Source organism: Calliphora vicina, chromosome 3 (assembly GCF_958450345.1).
Source record: "Calliphora vicina chromosome 3, idCalVici1.1, whole genome shotgun sequence".
NCBI lineage: Eukaryota > Metazoa > Arthropoda > Insecta > Diptera > Calliphoridae > Calliphora > Calliphora vicina.
The window spans coordinates 5,538,434-5,559,352 of record NC_088782.1 but is presented as its reverse complement, the minus strand read 5'-3'; the positions used below and the strand labels follow the sequence as shown (position 1 = coordinate 5,559,352).

At 26.9% G+C, this 20,919-nt stretch overlaps 1 protein-coding gene across 4 annotated transcripts in view; it reads right to left on the bottom strand.

Annotated features, from left to right (window-relative positions):
• Rdl (Resistant to dieldrin) overlaps positions 1 to 20,546 on the bottom strand; it is a 120,273-nt gene extending 99,727 nt beyond the window's left edge. For all 4 annotated transcript variants that reach the window (XM_065505575.1, XM_065505574.1, XM_065505577.1 and 1 more), the window contains exon 1: positions 19,797 to 20,546. In XM_065505575.1, the coding sequence (XP_065361647.1) occupies positions 19,797 to 19,930 (134 nt within the window). In that variant the 5' untranslated portion in view covers positions 19,931 to 20,546. The remainder of the gene's footprint in view (positions 1 to 19,796) is intronic.
• Positions 20,547 to 20,919: the final 373 nt, after the last annotated feature.

Below are 20,919 nucleotides of genomic sequence, written 5' to 3'. Positions count from 1 at the left end.
ACTATTCAGAATATTAAAGTACAGATAACTGTAAAGATACTATGAAAGTTTTACTAAAATTAGAAAACGTTAAATCGTGAAGTTCAAATGTCAAATTTTTCAATACCTGCAATTTTTAATGGAAATATAGCGAAATGTTTATATTAGTATTTATAATAACAACTTAAAAATGGAAATTAAACCTTAATGGAACCCTCAGCTTTTGAAAAGCAAAAATTATATTGTTTCTGAAATTCTACAAATAACTAAAGATAAAGGGAGTCTTTCGATCACTGTAGATGAGTGGTCCGATAGCTCCTTCTATAAATATATAAATATTACTGCAAGAAGTTTCAATTCTATAAACAAGTCTTTTAAAAAGTTTAGTTTAGGACGTGAACCAATGAAAATAAAATTTACGAATAAAATATTTTTTATTTACTCAAAAAAAGAAATTTTAGCGTCACAACATGAATATACGCTCGCGAAATATTAGCAGAATCGCAATTAATAATCAAAATAATAACTTAGATTAATGTGGTGTTCAAAGGGATGGCGAATGTGATTTTGAAAATGTGGTCGAAAGTGATATTGAAATAGACAAAGGCCATGGCTTTAAAATATATATTAATGATAAACACAAATTATTGCAAACTTACGTTTTGTTGCAAGAAAAGCATGGAGTTCGTCTGACTTCAAATTAGCCCGTTCACTGACAATGATATCAAACTTTGGACAGATTTGTGTAATTCCCTAAGACCACTTGATTAAGCAAAGATTCGGTAACGTTGATAGAGCTTGATGGTAAAATACAATTTGTTATAAATAATTTAGAAAAAGTGAATCATTAACTAAAGAATTAGTTTAAAATCCGAATTAATGAATGACTTAAAAATGTTCTTAATACATTTATATTGTACTTGAATTCAGGATCAACTAGCTCAAGTTTTTTTAAAGCATAGCTCCAAAACGGAAACTAATGAGTTTGCTAGTCAATTGTTTTGTAGATTGTAGAATATTTCTGATGAAAATTTAACCCTCCGTTAGTCACAATCATTTTCAATCGATACTAGTCGCAATGTATCAAATTGATATCAATAAAAAAAGGCGCGTTTGAAAATAATCTCTTCACTTTTTATTTCGAAAACATAAAAACAATATTAAATGCAACATATTTAAAAGAGTAATACAAAAAAATTGCAGTAAAAAAATAGCTTAAAATATAGGGTGATTAAAACAATTTTCAATGAAAAAATGTTTGCCTGTATCAACCAGATCAATTGCGAGCAACGGAGGGTTAATGATGAACTTTGTTTTCGAATGTTTTTTAACATTAGCAATACTTGAATTGTTAACTTTAACGTAATTTTTTGTTTTTCTTTAACAATAAAATATTAAAAAACCTACATGAAAACTTCATTCTTTACTTTTTTAACAAAATTTAAGTTATTCGAATATTTCGATTAATTTTAAAATTTAAATTATTCGAATTATTCGTTTTATTCGAACAAGAGAAAAACCATATAATTTGAATACCCTAGTAAATACCTAGGCAATGATTTTTGTTATTTTATGATCGCTAACAATTTAATGCATTATGAGGTTATGAATAACCTTCAATCAATGATTCAAAAATATGTTGGCAAGATTTTGTGTCAGAAAAGAAAACTCTATTTTGTTAATACCAGGGACCGCAAATAACGGTTATCCAGAAAATTCGAAATCAAAAATCTCTATATTAGAGTCAACAGAGCCCTATACTTTATATACCAATATATTTGTATTGACGTGCTCTTTCCGAATCTATGGTGATATTTAAAAAATTATCTCAATTCCACAGTTAACAGTTATTTTTCAACGTAAAAATAAAAGTTCGCATGAAACTCTTAAATAGAGTTTGAAATAGCCGTCATAAAAAAACTAATATGAGGAGTTTTATTTTTCCCATCAGTAGTGTTTAATAAAACCGACTTTTTAAAAAACCGGTTTGTCGGTTAACCGAAAATTGGCCTTTTTAAAAAGCCGGTTTTTCGGTTAACCGACATCGAAAAAACCGGTTAACCGTCATATATGTATCCAATACAGTATACACAGCTTTAAAATTTTTAGTTTTTAGTAGTCAGGAATGGTTAATATTAATTAACTAATATGCAAAAGTGCTAAGTCCATTTTATTTTGTAAACATTTCCAAATTATTATCGCAGTCAAATGGAATTGAGTATAAATAATATTTATACTCAATTCCATTTGACTTTATTTATTAAATATGTTACTAAATATATAATACTTGTTTTAATTATTCGTTAATTCATTAAATTAAAAATGAAAATCAATTTTTTATGAAACAGGAAATGTTACAAGTCCCTAAAAAGGACTTATAACATGCAAACGCACTTCTTCTTAGCTGTGATTATTTGTCATTATAAATCATACCAAATAATTAATAAAACTCCATTATCAGATTTCAAAAATATTTCAAATAATGGATTTTAGAACGATTTTTGTCTCTCCTGTAGTATTTCTGAAAAGCTACCGAAATGAATAATAAATTAAAATTTTAAGAACAAAACACTCTAAAGAAGTCAAGTTAATTAACTTTTGTTAAAATCATCACAAAGTTTTTAATGAATCAGTTGTAAGATTTAGCCTAAACTTATAGAATTATGCGGAATTTAATTTTAATTTTTAATGGTTTCATTATGTGCAAACAAATTTTTAAGTAAAATCATCGTCCTCTACTATTTAGAATCATTGTAATTCTTAAAAATATTAATCTAAAGAGGTTTGTATTGTAAATCAGCAGTTTAGGTTTCAAAACAGACCTACAATGAATATTAAAAATGCGCAAAAACATGAGATTTATTAATTTTAGTCCTAAATTTTAAAAACCGGTTAACCGAGTGATAAAAACCGGTTCGCAAAAAACCGAGATTTCGAAGATAAACCAGATTTTCGGTTAACAGGTTTATAAACACTGCCCATCAGAAAAAAGAACTCATTTGAGTAGTTTTATTATTTCCGTCATGAAATTAAAGTCATTTGAGGAGTTTTATTTTTCCCATCAGAAAATTAAACTCTTTTCGTTTATTTTCTACTTATTCTTTCTTTATTGAGTCTTCTATCTGATAAATGAAAAAAACAACAACAATTTGATAATAGTAATCTAACAATAATAAATTAAAATCCCACTTGATTTTATTTTAATGACAATTTATTCAATTGCAATGCAAGTTGCTTTACAAATTGTAATGATCTGACCAGCGACAAGCTATAGGAGTCAATTTACATAAAATGAGTTTTATTTTCTGTCAGGAAAAATAAAACTCCTCAAATGAGTTTTATTTTATGACAAAAAAAAATAAAACTCCTCAATTCAGATTTTTTCTGAAGGAAAAAATAAATGTCCTAAAATGAGTTTTTTTTAAGAGGGCTATTTAGAACTCTTGAAGAGTTTCATGCGAATCATTATTTTGACGTTGAATAATAACTGTTTTAGATAATTTTTTATTTTTAAAGTCACAAAATAACTGTTATAAAATAACTTTTTTCATATAACATATAACCGATAAAGTTGTTTCAAAAAAGTGATGTGCATTTAGAGGAATATGTGCCAGTATATACAGTATTTATGTATGTATGTGTTTAATGTTGCACATGTATTCAATTACATATACATATGTATGTATGCATGTATAGATCTGTGTGTGTGTGTGAAAGAGTATACGTATAGGTAATTGCACAATATAATGGCTTCTATACTTTGCTGTTGTTGTTATGTTAGTTTATGTTGCACTTTAACCTTTTGACATTGTGTATTTCAAGTATAGTCGTTTATTTTCATATTGTGTGGCAAAATGTTAAAGGTTTCTCTGACATGTAAATCCAAAAAACCTCATCATCATCAACATCATCATGACTACATTTTTACCATTTTGGCATTTGCTATATGCAACCCAGTTGTATAATAAATATGCCTACATGTGGCATATGTATACATTGGTACCTTTATAATAAACACAGACAACTCAAACATACAATATTATTGCCTGCAGATATTTTAATTATAATTGAACTACTTTATGATGACTTTTAATGCGAAATACTTTAAATAGATTTATTTGAAATAAAATGTACATTTTTGCATGTATATGTATGTACATTTGCTGTAAGAAAATATTGTAATTTAAATTGAAAAAATTGTGTTTGTTATACTTAGAAATATGTATTAAAGATTCTTTAAAGTACGCAGAGAAAACAGATTCATAATAGCAACCGAATTTGTTGCCAATCGATAGATTCGGTTGCTCCCATAGAATATATTGGTTCTATGAACAGAAAGTCAGTTGATAAAGAAGAGTTTCGGTTGAAGCAACCAAACTTTTGTTACCCATTCTAAAATTTTGTAGACACAACTGTAAAATTCAGTCACTAAAGTAGAATCATATGATTGGCAACAAAACCTGTTGTTTTTTTTATGTTTTTTGAACTGGTTCATCAAGGGTTAATCATAGCACATATATTTTGATTATATCTTTTAATAAAATAAACTTTTAGATATTATTTGTATAGAACATCATCAGCATATTTGTAGGTATATTGATGATAGGTTTTATATAACTTTATTTCTAGACAGAGACATATTCTATGACGATTTTACAAGGCCTTTTTAAATATTCATAAGCATTATTAAAATAGATTTTTATTTATGACTTTTACCGTGAATTATTTTTGTATGTCTTAGAAAACGAAATTATGATTTATATTAAACAAGTGGTAAAATGACAAGTTGTTATTAATTTAAATAAAAAAAATTATGGTTATTTATCTAACGACAATAATCATATAATTAGTTTTTGTTAATAACAATAGTTATGTAATAAAAATGTTTCCTTGTACTTTTATACATACAATTACAACCACAAATCATTATTTGTATTTAACTTGACAAGTTTTATTTAGTTTTTTTTTTTTTTGTAAACTACTGTCAAGTAAATTAATATAATTTAACCACTCACTATAAGCTCAGCAATGAATAACTTTTGCTGTTAGAAATGAATGTAAAAATTATAATTTTATTCTCAAGTTTACATATTTAATTTAAATTCAGTGTTATGAATGCAAACTAATGAAGTCACACAGACAAAACCTCCCAACAAAATAAAATTGAAAACAAAAAAAATCTATTTAAATTTTTTAGATAGTTATACATACATTTGTTCATATGCACAGAAGTGTATTATGTTCTTAATTCAAATTTAAAATGAAATATACTACTGCATAAACAATACTATATGTACAATAAGGTTGATCGTTTTAGAAACAAAATAAATCATGAATAAACATGCTGCAGTTTTTGGGAAATTTTACAAAATTATCTATAGAACAATTTTTGTTTTTGCGCGTTATGTTATGAAAGGGGTATTGATTTTTATAGATCAAATAGAAAATATATTTTCAGATAAATTAAATTGTATTTAATGAATAAAATCAAACAAATTCGTAAGATATTTTAAATTATCAGTTCCCAGTAAGCACCAAACCCTCAAAAATTCAAGATCTTGTAAATATACCCAATAAGCACCCAATAAATATTCAAGTATTGGAAATTTAATTGGAATTCAACTTTAATATAAGCCCCTTTTTCAAGTACTTTTCAAGTCATAAAATGTTTGAACATATTTTAAAATTTTTCTTTTTTGTCAAACAAATAATAAATATCCCAATAAGCACCCAATAAATTGAAATTCAAGTATTGGAAATTAAATTGGAATTCAACTTGAATTTCAGCCCCTTTTTCAAGTACTTTTCAAGTCATAAAATGTTTAAACATATTTTAAAATTTTTCTTTTTTGTCAAACAAATTATAAATATTGATAAATTTTGTAAAAAACAATTAAAATCAATCTACAAAAAACTGGACAGCTGCACAAACAATAAAAAATAAATAAGCAAGTTTTCCGTCAAAACAAAACAGTGAGTAAAATGGTAATAGCAATTTCAAATGAATAACAAATTGTTTCTCCATATCACAGAATGCAATATATTCATCTAATGCTCACAAATGGTCGAAAATGAATAGGTTCCTGGATAAATATTAATAAACAAGCTTTCAAGAACAAATCTATGAAGTTTAAACGAAGACGAGTTTTTCAAATTATGTACCTATCTTAAATTAAGATCAAATTTATTTATAGAAGTTATTTTACATTCATTATTAACTAATCATCAACTGGCCCTTTGTTTTTTATAACTTAAAACTTTTTAATTTATATTTAAAAAAAACAATCAAAATAAAAACAGATTAAACCCAGTAAGCACCAAAGCCTCAAAATTTCAAGCACTTGAACATTTTGTTGGAATTTGACTTGAATGCAAATGTAATTATACTTTAAACATGAAAAATATTTGAAAATTTATTTATTTTTCAAACCAAAAACTTATGGCTTGAATTTTTGTTTCCTTTTTACTGGAGAATGCTATTGAAATAAAGTGTAATACAAGCTTGACTATAATTCAAGGCTTGAATTAAACTTTCTTTCAACTTGAATTCCTGTAAAAATGCTTATTGGGAAGCTTGAATTCAAGTACTTTTTCGACTTGAATTATACATTAAATAAACTGTATTTCAAAGCTTGAATTTAATTATTATTTCTACTTGAATTTTATTTCAATTCAGTGCTGGCATTCAACTGTATTAAAACTGTAATTTTCGACTTGAATTCAAGTTTCCTTTTCACTAGAGAATGCTATTGAAATCAAGTGTAATACAACTGTATTTCAACCCTTCAAGTTTGAATGTATGATTGGAATTCAACGTGTTTTACATTTGAATTCCAGCAAAAATGCTTATTGGATAATTATGTTTTAAACTTGAAAAATTAAATATATTTCAAACAAAAAAAATTTGGCTTGAATTTATGTTTCCTTCTGACTGGAGAATGCTATTGAAATAAATTGTAATACAATTGTAATTCAATTGCCTGACTACAATTTAAGGCTTCAATTACACTTGCTTTTAACTTGAATTCCAGTAAAAATGCTTATTGGGTTAATTAGAAATACTGAACGTATCAATATCAAATTAACAAAAATAAATGTTCTTAAATAAACATATAAACCAAAATTTATTATTTTAGTTTTTATTAAAAACTTTCCATGACAATAAACTGTTATTGTACAAATTCCGAAATTAAATTTTGCCAGAAAAATGCGCAGATGTCCTCGCTTAAATCAAATATGGATTTAAAAATTGATAAATATTATTACGAGATTACGTTATCAATTTGAATTTAACGGTCTGCAACATTCATCATGTTTATAAACATGTCCATCAATAGAAGCTTCTGCTTATCAACGACATTGATATCATGCAATTATTACAATTGTTTGTAAGTATGGCAACACTAAATGTTTAGGCTGCCAACATTAATATTAAAGCTGCTAAAGCTCTAGAATTCGTACATTATAGTTTTGTCCGTTAAAATAATTCATGAAGCTACTAGAAGGAAGATGGCGATGTGTATAAATAGTGGCAGAGGTTGCAGAGTTAACATCAACTTTCTTGTACATTATAAAGTTTTAAATTTTTCTTTTTCATATGATACATTTTCGGTTTTAGGGGCTGGGGGTGTTATTTCCTCACGCATGCTAGTCAAGTAACTGGTTTCTGATTGGTAGGGACCCATTATGTTGACCTATTTTAACATTTTAATTGCAAGATGTCAACTGATGTCATTTCGATACTCTTTTACAGCTCTCTATCTAATCTAATCGTAATGAACTTGTTGAATATTGGTTACTATAGTAGTTAGTTTTGCAAGAAATCCTTGAAAACAATTATAAAATATTCTATAAATTGTCTATTTTTAAAACATTTAAAGCAGTTACGTTTCCAGCAAAAACTTCACTTACAATTTGAAATGCAACTACAAAATAATGCACTAAGAAATTCAATATTTTGTAGCCATCTTCATCAAATATAAATCTAAACATGAGGTCCAAGTTCAACTTACGGCTGGTGCAACATTTTTATTGAATTCACCATTAGTGGCTGGTGCAACATTTTTATTGAATTCACCATTAGTGGCAAGGGTATATATAAGTTTGTAATTCCGTTTGTAATTTCTACATTTTTCATTTGCGTCCCCAGAAAGTATATATAGTCTGGATCGTTATATATAGCGGAGTCGATATAGCCATGTCCGTATAACCGTCTGTCCATCTGTATGTTGAACTTTCCGTATCCCCCAAATAGCTTACATACATGATTCATACATCAATATATCGGGAATTCTCCCAGCTTGGTTGCTATTTAAAATTGTGACAATCAGCCCATAAATGGCCCAGGGCAACCCCGATTTTTTACCTAGTTTTTTATCTATATCTGGATTACTAAGTCATTAATATAGACAAAATGGAATATGGGTAATTCCATGAGAATCGCTACCACTGAAAACACAAAAACCCTTGAAACTTTTTTTCAAGATGATTTGAATAGAAGAAAATAATAAAATGTTACTATGTGAAAGTATTTAGATCATATTACAACATTTTAATGACAAAAATAATAGTTTAAACTGATTATGTTTAATTTTTTAGTGTTTTAGGTATGGTTTAGGCTAAAATTGCGGCAAAACTAGGCTCCCAATTAGCTTGTAGTATGAAATGAATTTGACTCTGATGGTTTTTTTGCTATTGCCAAATTGTTTATTGAAACCGAATGTATATTTTCTATTCACTTTTTTAGTTTTTGTATACATATATTTACAGAATATATATTGTTTTATTATAAGAGAAAAATTTGTCAGGTACGGTATGTCACGTACGATATTAAATTTTATTATCATCCAAAGATTGTTTTTATTTAAATATGACGGATTGTAAAGGAAAAATATTTCGTTTAGTGTAAGAAATTAAAAGAAAACATAACGCCTCTCACGATTCGAATATTTTCGCATATTTCTACATGTACCTCAAAATGAGTTTCGTTTTATGTCCCGTACGATATACCCTTATTTCGCTCTATATTTTGGACAACAATATTTCGAAAGAACTTTTTATTATTTGAAAATATAGTACCCTCTGAATGGAACATAAAGACCAAATTATTTTTCAGATACTCTTATTTTTGCAAAATCTATTCTACTCTATAGGCGTACAAATGTTACGTACGTTGATATGGAATTGCCCATATGTATGCAACGGCTTTTATAAGGCCAAAGTAAGTCGTATCTACAATAGATCAAAATCGGGAAAATAATTTTTAGCCAGAATTTTTTTACCAAAAATATTTTTTTCTAAAAAAAATTTTTCTTTCTCTTTCTGGTAGCATAACAAGTTCGCATTATTTTCTAATTTTGCGGGGTTTGTGTGTAATTTTTTAAAGTCAGGAAATGAGAAATTTTCCCTATAGACACGATAATTGCATTTGAAACAAACTTGTAAAAAAATAAATCTAAAAACTCAATTATCTTTTGAATCACATTATTCTCTAGAAAAAAATATTTATGAATTTAGTTAAAAACTTCGACAACCTCCCTAATGTAATTATGAGTTTGTATATTAAATACGATTGTTGAATTAACTAAAACTAATATTATTTCCAACTTGGTAAACATGAAAATATTTGTTTTTAGTTTTTTTTTTCTTCTTTTATCTAAAGTTTATTTACAAACACATGATGTATGAATGTATGTATAGTTATACACATACGCAAATATGTTTCTATGTATATATAGACACACAAATTTACACGCAGAGAAAAACCAAGGTTGTGTTAAATATAAAATAAAAGCAACATATTATGATAAGATTTATGATTGTAATTCAAACATATTATGATCATTCTTAGTAGCATAAAATATTATAATATAAATAAATATAGTCCTCATAGCATTGTCATACATGATCATAATATGTTCTGAAGTAATCATATTATGATCCAATGCAATCATACTATGATATTGTCTTTAAAAGTTATTTTTGGGAATACAAAATTTAATTTTAAGAAGGTTTTGGTTATAACAATTAAAATCTCAAACAGTTAGTTGTCATAACCATGCCTTACCATGTTTTTTCTCTGCGTGCATATATAAAACTGCGAATATATAACTGAATGAACTATTTATAACAACTGCTGCGGCAACCAAATATGAATTAAAACTTCAACAAAAAAATAGAGAAAAAAACTGAAACAAAATAAACCACATCATTATGTAAATGTGCATATTCTGAAAGAAAAAGTTGTGTTGGTTGGAATGAATCGTATTGGATTGAATTGGCAACACGATAGTTTTTGGTTCGTTCGTGTTTGGTTGGCTCACTAATGGTTTGACGGACTGACTGACTGACTGTTGGTATCATTTATGATATACTGTTTAAAAAAAAACTAACCTTGCGTGTGTGTGGTATTTGGTTTTATTATGTGTGTATTTGTATGTATTTTCACATGTGTATTCTATTGCAAATTTATACGCATTATATCTTTTACTTATATGTATATGTGCGTGTTGCAATTTAGTGCGTTGACTTTTTATGTCCTTCTTTTTTATTTTCCATTTTCAAAAGAGCATTTTCTTTTTAATAGGACTAAATTTAACTAAACTTTTCAAGTATTCTTAAACCCAACATTTTTATAGTTTTTTTTTCATAAACGATTTGATCTTGCTTCATATGTAGTTAAATAAATAGCTGCACAAAATAATAAATATTTTAATAAAGAAACAATTTATCAAGGCAATTTTATAGTATTTGCTGCATTTTATATTTATTTTTATAAAAATAATATTGTACAAAATATTTTCTTTAAAAACAACTTTAGATTCTATTAAGGCCATTTGTTTATTTATTATCTGAGTATAAACTTACAACCTAAAGGCTGTAATGTAAAATGAAAGTGTGCTTAAAGGCCGAGCAAATCTCTGCAGTGTGTAATTGCATTTAATGTTTGAGAAATTGCATGTTGAACAATTTAATTATAATAGATACACAGAAAAAACTATTTCTTAAACCGTTTCAATTCAAATATTTGTCACATATTGAACTGGTTTCAATTATTTCATAATTAAATCAAGTATTCATTTGCTCAAAAACAAAATTTCTTGATATTTTCTATTGAATTTAGAGTTTTGAATTTGATTATTTTGACAATTGAATATACAGTTTTCGTTATTGGTTGAATTTCACATACAAAAATTATTGAATAGATAATTTTCGTAATTGAAAACACATTTTTGTTATTTTTTTATGATTCAATTACGAAAATTATCTATTCAATAATTTTTGTATTTGAAATTCAACCAATAACGAAAATAATCAAATTCAAAACTCAAAATTCAATAGAAAATATCAAGAAATTTAGTTTTTGAGCAAATGAATACTTGATTTAATTATGAAATAATTGAAACCAGTTCAATATGGGATAAATGTTTGAATTGAAATATATTTTTTTCTGTGTAGTTTCAAGATATTATGTCGTTTTTATAAAAAATAAAAAGATGCTTAAAAATCCTAAAAGAAAGTATAAATCTGTCCTTTGACCAAACTTTGGCTAATGCTACAACAAATATCTTTAGAAAAGGTAATTTAAATTTAATTTTACTTCAAAACATGGAGGTCACGTATGAGTATTTTTGTTTATTTCAAATTAAATATTACTCATACGCTTAGTAGAATTATTTTAAATGAATGCACAACCTTAATATTTTGCAAAGTTTAAAATATAAATTTTATTTAAAACTCTGGGGAAAAAAACCATAATCAAGTGTAGTAATAAATTGTGAATACAATGGCGCATACAAACAAAAAAACATACAACCATATTTAAAAAAAAATAAAATTATTTGTTGTTTATTTTAAAACTGTTATATCATTGTTTTTGTCGTTGCTAAATATAGGTTACTTTGGGTAAATACAACCTCATTGCCAAACTAAGCCAAGTTAACTACCAGGCTGTATCATGCAAACACATTTACACGCACTGTAGTTAAAACAAACACACTTTCATATACATTATAATATTCTTTATATACATATTGCACTCAGAAGACATGTATGTAGAGCTGGTTTAATATTGTAATATTTAATTTTTTTTTCTTTTTAGTTTCTGTTTTTTTTTTTTTTGGTATTTTATTTACTTTGCTCAATTTTGTTTATTTCACATGCAACTATTATATTTTCATGCAGAGCTGAATTGTTGTTCATTTTTTTTGTTAGTTTTCTATATTTGAAAGTTACTGTAGTGCCACTTCAAGTTGAAATTATAAGTAGATTATTTAATGTAGTTTATTGTTGTTGTTTTTGTAATTATTGGTCAAAAAGTAGTTGAACAATATTACTAGTGTGCCCAAAGAAAAAAATCTATCATATTAACTTCTTTGTTGTAAATTGTATTTTAAAAACATTTTATTCTAGTGTTATTATAATAGAAAATGTTTAAAAAAACCCTCTTAATTATTTTATACAGCTGTAGAAAATGCTGGATTAAATAACATTTGCAATTTTAATGCCTAATAATATATAATACTTTGTAAAAGAAGTAAGAAAATTATACTTTAAAATAAAAATTTTAAAAATTTTTACAGAAATATTTTTAATATTTTTTATTTTGTTTAATAAAATCATTTTATTTTATTTAATAAAATCATTTTATTATTTAAAATTTTTTTAATTTGTTACATAAATTTTTTAAAAAAAATTTATTTTTTTTAAATTAATTAGTGAAAAAAATGTATGACAAACAAATTTGTTGATGAAAAAATAATTCGGGTTAAAATTTATTTTTCGGGATTTTGACACATTGTAGGTCCGACTTACTATAGCCTTATTTGCGCCGTTGTAAAGGTCTTTGTAATATCTATCATTAGATATCCATATTGTCTATATTAATGACTTACAGCCCAATTATGAATAAAAATTCCCCGGGAGTTTTTTCCCTTTTCCCATTTTTCCTATTCAAATTCAATGGGAAAAAACTCCCTGGGAACAAACGCCCGGGGAATTTATTATTCATAATTGGGATGTTAGTAATCCAGATATAGATAAAAACAAGTAAGAGAGCTATATTCGGTTGTGCCGAATCTTCACAAAATTATCTTCTATATATATCAAAATGAATTGGTCCATGAATGTAATGGCAACACGTGAGAACGGCTGGAGCGATTTAGCTGATTTTTTTATTTGATTCGAAATTTTCAAAAATTTCGGGTAAATCTCGGTTTTTTTTTGGGTCCAGCGACTGTAATAAAAAAGCTCCCTAAAGTATGCAGTACAAATTTAGATATTTTATTTGCAAATCAATAAGAACAGGCAGGTGTATGTGGGTTGGAGAAACTTGAAGAACTAACATTAGTAAATAGCTACCGTGAGAAGCCGCCACTAGTTGACCAGTACTTTAATAAAGTACAAATTAATTTTTTTTTTTCGAAATTGTTTTTAATTTTTAAATTTATTAGTGAAATAAAATTTATGACAAAAAAATTTTTTGGTGAAAGAAATGCGGATTAAAATTTATTGATCCATTGAAGGTCTAACTTATAGCATTATATACATCGTTGCAATAGACTTTGATATATATATCACAAGATATCCATATTGTCTATATTAAGGACTAAGTAATCCAGATATAGATAAAAAATATGCCACAAATCGAGGTTGGCCCTGTTTTTTCCTTATATCTCAGCAATTTTTGGGCCAATTTTCTCGATTTAAAGTAGCAACCGAGCCGGGAGAATTTCCGATATATTGATGTATGAATCATGTATATAAGTTATTTAAGTGCTGCGGAAAGTTGATTTCAACATACAGACGATAACACGGACATGGCTATATCGCCTCCACTATCTATAACCATTCAAAAAATAAATACTTTGTGGGGTCGTTAATGAAAAATATAGAAATTATAAATGGAATGACAAACTTATATATGCCCTTACCATTCATAGTGAAGGGTACAAAAATAGGTAACAAATCGAGGTTGTCCTGATTTTTTTCTTTATATCTCAGCCTTTGGGGGCTGATTCATGGTGAAGTGAACAAAAAATATCTATAGCTAGGCATATCTTTAGCTGTAATATAATTGGTCACATGAAACGTATTAGAAGTAAATAAAATTGGTGAGTAAATTTCTCTTTTTCAGTAAAAACAAAGTTTTTGTTTTTTTCATTTGAACCATGATACATCAATATATAAGGTACACTCAGTAGAAAATAAATTCTCAATTATTCAATTCTTGTAACGTCAAACAAAAGAAAATATAAAAAAATATGAAAAAAATCAAAATCAAAATTTGACGTTATATGGGTAAATATTGAAAACTCTCCCTAGTGATTCTACCTTCTATAATTATTGTATCATGATTTGAACTACAATATTTTTTAAATTGTTTGAAAATTGGTAAAATAAGCTACAATTGTTTTAAATACGTTCTGAATTATACACAGAAAGAATAGAGGGAAAGGATTTATAGGAAAATATATTGTAAAAAGAGGATAAGCGTTTATTATAAGTTATATACAAGTGAAATTGAGCGATTTTACACCATTCATAAACAAAATTTTAACTCTAGACCTCGATAAAAGTCAACTTTGAATTTTGTATGACCATAAAAAAACCTTGTCAAAAAATTTTATTTCCTCCCTAGAATACAAATTTTGATAAATAATATGAAAAATCAATAAAACTATAATTTCATTTGAAAATTTCGAATATATTTTGGGCTCTCCTAACATACACGTGCTTGAACAAAAAATAAACATTGGAAACACACAAAGTATTTAATACAAAAAAGGTTAAAACTTAAGTTGTTTTAGTTTAATGAACATAAATATGAAACACGTGGTTGCGTGCCAAAATATTTCAATATACATTTACAAAAGTTTATTGGTAAGTTTGTTCAGATACACTAAATATGAGTAGCAGTGTACAATATGTAGATATATGCATTTGCATGTATATCTCACACATGCGACTTTAACATGAAAAAGTGACGCATTAACCGCAAAGTAACTGCAGGATAAACAACAAAAAAAAAAACACAAAAGCCAAAATGCTAAATACGAAATAATGAAACGAAAACATAAACAAGAAAATTTACAAACAAAAGATGCTTAGGGCACCATGAAATATAGCAGCTGCAACAATGATTATAGCACAAACACACCCCAAAAAAAACTAAAGGAACAAAAGCCAATTGTACTTTAGAGAGTCATCAACTTTATCATATCTACGACCCGTATTATTACTGCTGTTCCAAATGAAACTTTGAACTCAGTTTATACTCTAGACCACAAAGAACAATTCTATTTAAATGTTGTAAAGTGTGTAAATATTTGTACGCTTCAACAGCTATATGGACTGCAGTTCATCAATTTTAAGCTGTAAAGTAAACACATGTGTTTAATTTTGAATTATTAGCTGGAATTCACAATATTTATTTAAAACGAATTTGTTTTTTTTTTATTTAAAAATTTTAACTGAGTTTTTCAAAATTTAATATACAGTCTATATTAGTAAGAAATAAGCATAGCAATTTACACAATTACAATTTTCATTGTAAAACAAAAACAAATATTTAAATTTAAAAATCAAAATTATACAGTAAACATTCTATTCGATTAATGCAATGATTTAAAGGCATTAGTTGGAAATTATGGGAATTAAACAAATTTGATTGAAATTCTGAGTACACGAATGATTACCAGTTAACTTGTATCAAAAATGTTAACTGTATCAAAAGTCAATGAAAATTTAAAGGCTCTTCCTATTTTTAAATCAGAATAAAACAGAGTGTTTGTAAGATATAATCAACATTTTGTATTCGTTTGATAGGCCTATCAATGCGATTATGTATGCACCCATACAAAAAATATAGTTGTATATGTTTAACATTGCCATTTCAACCTTTTTAAGAGTTTTTTTTACAATACTATTGTTACTGTAATTATTTATATGATTGCGATAACCACAATATGCTCAAGTTACCATTCACATGATTGTAGAAATCACATATAGATTGTAGTAAATAAATATATGTTTATGGCAATCATATTCATGAAGAATCATTATATTGTTACGTTTTAACCTCTTCAAAACGTTGGTTTATTTCCTTTAAATAAACCGGATGCTTTTGATTGCAAATAAAAGCCGTTTAGTAGTTTGAAAATTGTAACAACTCTTTATTTATTCAAAATGTACAACAACAGAATTAAAGTGTGTCGCAGAAATACAGACACACTTTTAATGTACACGAATTCACTTGAAAAATACATCACACTTTAAGGCACTCAGTGGATGTTTCTTCGAATAGCGTCTCTGATAAAATCACTAACTACTGCAATCTCTGTCGCTATTTATAACACTGCCATCTGCACTCTAGATTGTTCTTAACTGTCAAAGCTCGTATTTTCGAAGCCTAGAGCATACGCCATCACTGGTGATTTTTCTACAATGATCTTTAACTGTCAAAGCTAGCAAACATTCAGCGTTGCCATACTTATGATCAATGATCAACTCAAAGCTTTTATTTAATGTTAATAATGCCCACAGATATGTTAGAGTTTGAGAGGCACTGCTTTCAAATAGCATTATGCAACTTTAAATCAGCCGTTAAAATCGTTATATTTGAATTCAAGTATCATAACATGTTGTGCTCTGAATAACAAAACCGAGAACAAAACAATATGGTGAAGTATTACATGATAGAAATGATTGCCACGAAAATATGCTTACTTACTTACTACAATTATAAGATTGCTACAACCATGGGAATGGTAAATTAAACATATTATGGTTACCGCAATCATATAAATAATTGCAGTGACCATATATATGATAAATATGTAAAATGATCTGAAATGGGCAATTCCCATGATTCTGGAGAGTAATTTATGCTGAATTTAGAAAACGTGAAAAATTCCAAATATTGAAAAATTTGACTTTTGACCTTCACGATTTAAGGGTTAACGTTTTCCGATTTTAGTAAAAGTTTCAGAGTATATTAAGAATTATCTGGACTATAATATTCTGAATAAGTTTTGCTTAAAATTCGTAAGAGTAAGGAAATAGAGCTCATTCGCCAAAAATTTGCCAAATAATTGGTTTTTCTCGAAAATTTCAAAATTTAAATCGCAGGTACGGAAAACTATAAGTGATATTTTCATAATTTTTTCACATTTTTATTCCCTATTATATTCTTAATATTCTTAATATCAAAAAATTCTGAAATTAGTTTAACACAATTTTTAAAAATTTGAAAATGGAGTTTGGAAACTGCATTTTTTTGTTCATACCTAAGAATAGGTTAACGGTATGCTACGAACACAAAAACTCATATACAAGTTAATATGGACATATTTTAAGTAAAAATGAGCTTTTATTTTAATATTTATTAAAATATATTAATTTTGTTCCTACCTTTCTTGTTCTAGTAGCCTGAGACACGTTAATGGCCTGGCGAATTTTTAATAACTTTAACATTTTTGACCAATTTCTGTTTTTTATGTCTCATGGAACGTACACATTTCGTTTCTTTTAAATTAATTTGCAAAAGTAATTTTTTAATTGCAAAATTTTTACAAAAACTGAAAAAAATGCATTTTTCCCCCTTGTAAATGCATCTCAAAACTTCAGAGGGCTTGCTTATCCCCAACCGATTTACCTAAAATTTTTTCAGGATGATTTTTTTACTAATGTTCACCAAACTGGGGGGTGAGAATGGCCAAAATCCAACATTCGTTTATTAAGGGCCACCCTAATTTATATGGTTACAGTAAACAAGTATATGATTGTGACAAATGTGTAAATTGTTAATTCTACGGAAACGGACAAATCAGAAATGTATAATACGTACAGCATTGGGCCTAGAACATATCAGCATTACACTTCATCCTAAACAAGCCATCAGATTGGTAAGACTGAGGTATTTTGTGTGTTATACACTATTTCCAATTGTATTTCAGAAAATTTTAATTGAATTTCAGAAATTTCCAATTATATTTCAGATTTTTCAATTTGTATTTCAGAATTTTCCAAATGTATTTCAGAATTTTCTAATTGTATTTCAGAAATTTCCATTGTTAAAGAAAAACAAAAAAGAAAGTTAAATTTAACAATTCAAGTATTGATAATGTTAAAAATTTTCGGAACCAAGTCGGATTCCATCCCGAACAATCTATAAAACAATTGACTAGCAAACTCTATAGTTTCCGTTTTGTAGCTATGCTTTAAAAAATTTGAGATAGTTGGACATGATCCTGAATTCAAGTACAACATAAATGTATTAAGAATTTAGTATGTCGTTAATTAATTCGGGTTTTGAAATAAGTAACTAATTCTTTAGAATTATTTACTTTTTCTAAATTATTTAAAACAAATTGTATTATATGTTCAAGCTTTATCAACGTTGCCGAACCTTTGCTTAATCAAGAGATCTTAGGGAATTACACAAATCTGTCTAAATTCAATATCAAACAGTGAGCGAATGAATGAGTCAGGCATTGTATTTTGATCGAAAGAATCCCTTATCTTAAGGTATTTGTCATATAAATTTAATAAATTTAAATATATATATGTACATTTATTCGTTTTATTCGATTATTCTGCATAAAATTGTTCGAATAATTCGTTATTAGAAAATGGTAATTTTTAAATTCTTCGAATAATTATTGGTAAGAAATTATTCGATTAATCGAACGATCATTACTCGAATGAATACCCTAACTGTGGCGTACTTGAATTTGGCTATTAAAAAAGGTGAACTTAGGATGAAATTTATTTAGAAAACCAAACTTTAGTTTAAAACTATAAAAACATATACAATTGCATGATAAATACTTAAATAAGTACTTCAAGCTGTGTATGCTAGATAATAGAAATCCTAGGCGTATAAGCAATTTTTAATACATATAACAAATTAAATATTACTCATACATGCAGTAGGTCGTTATTTTTATTTTATTACTTCTGTTGATGGTATTTTTGGGAACTAAAACTATTATATTAATTTCCCATTTATTCATAATAAATAGAAAAACATATTGTTTTATTATTGCTCTACTGTTGTCACATTTAAATGTTTCGTATCGAATAACAATTTTCATGACAATTTTAATTTATTAAACCAAGCATGTGTATGAATAATTTCATAATTGTTGTTAATTGTTTAGTTCGCTTTGTAATACTTTACGTCAAAAAAAAAAAAAAAAAAAAAAAAACATTAATTTTGTGTGACAGTCAAAATAAATGTTCGTGTTATAACGAAATATTTCCAAAACTATAAAGTTCGTTTTATTTATATTGTTAAAAAAAAAGTTTGCATAATTATAATATTAATATAAAGGAGAATAGATTAATATATGTATGATTCTGTCATTAGTTTAGATAATATTTATAATGGATGAGTATAAATTAAAAAAATGTGTAATAAATTTATTGATTTCATTTAGTATTTATTGGTAGCAGAATATTTGGTAGTAAAACTTAAAGGAGTGTAAGAAGTCTTTAGAATTTTATTGCCCATCCTAAAAAACAAACATGGTTTGTTTTAGGATGCCTTCCAAAATATTGTGGGTCTAGTGTTTACCGTTCGTGAGGTGGAACATTTTCTGGAATTTCTCCCAAAACTACACATGGCTCAGTTTAATGATTTTGCAATATTTTTTGTTTTAAGGAAATTTTTTAAAAATTAGTTTTGTAACTGTCAGTTTGTGTAATTTTTAAATGAACTCAAAGTATTTCAATTGAAATATCCACCGTAATTACGAAAAACAAAAAATCAAAGTGAAAAAATACTTGCATAAATTGAACAACAAAAGTCTACTTACGCTGCATTAACTGTGGTAATTTGTTTCTTTGGTTCCTGCAGAAACATCGCCAAATTGAAGGCCAGCCACAGGGTTATAATTCGTGACCTGGGCATGAATGTATCAAATTTGCGATACAACATTGAATCACTCATGGTGGTAGTAGTTGTGTGGTATTTGGATGCTGTTGATGCTGATGAGCTGGAGGCTGGTAAAATGGCTGTAGTATGTGTAAAGGAGACGTATGATTTGTTTTCGTTATTTTTTTGTTTGTTTTATTTCTTTAAAGCAACAACAACAAAAAAGTGATGTTGTTATAAAAGTAGTTTTCTTTGTTGTTGCTGCTGTTGCTGTTGTTGTTGTTTTTATTTTTATAAGCGTCGGATGCTTTTAATGGTGATATGTCCTTAAAAAAATAATTATGCTCTAGTTGTAGTTTGTAGTCGTAATTGTAGTTGATGTTTATGTTGTTGTTGATGCTGTTGTTGTTGTTGTTATTGTTTTGTATGTATTAAGTGCAATAGTCTTAGTTCTGCGTTTGTTTCCTTGCACCTAGTTGCTGTAGTTGTTGCTATTGTTGAGTTGAGTTTTAGTTGTTCTACTTATTTACATGGAAACTACACAGAAACAACAACTTTATCATTGTGTTGATGATTTTTATTGTTTGGAAACATTGTTCTATTTTGCAGATTAATTTTTAGTTTTAGTTTTTTTTTTCTGTTTGTAGTCGATATATTCTAGATTCTAATTTAGTGGAGATGCAACGTTTTATTTTAGTTGTGTTTCTGCTACATTCATATATATATATTTAAAGTGAATTTATGATGTTGTGGAGAGGAGAAGAGTTATTAAATATCACTACTCGGCAAAGAAAAAGGGCTCATGGTGCAAAATATTTTTTTTGATATAAATTGGCAAACAATTTAACACAAAATTTCATGAAACACATTTGAACAAATGAGAAACACAGGAATTCAAGTTGAAAGCAATTGCAATTCAAGGCTTGAATTAAAGTCAAGCAATGGAATATCAATAGCATTCTCCAGACACAGGATACATAAATTTAAGTTTTTGTTTAAAAAATATTTAATTTTTTCAAGTATTTTCAAGTTTTAAACATAATTACATTCAAGTCAAATTCAAA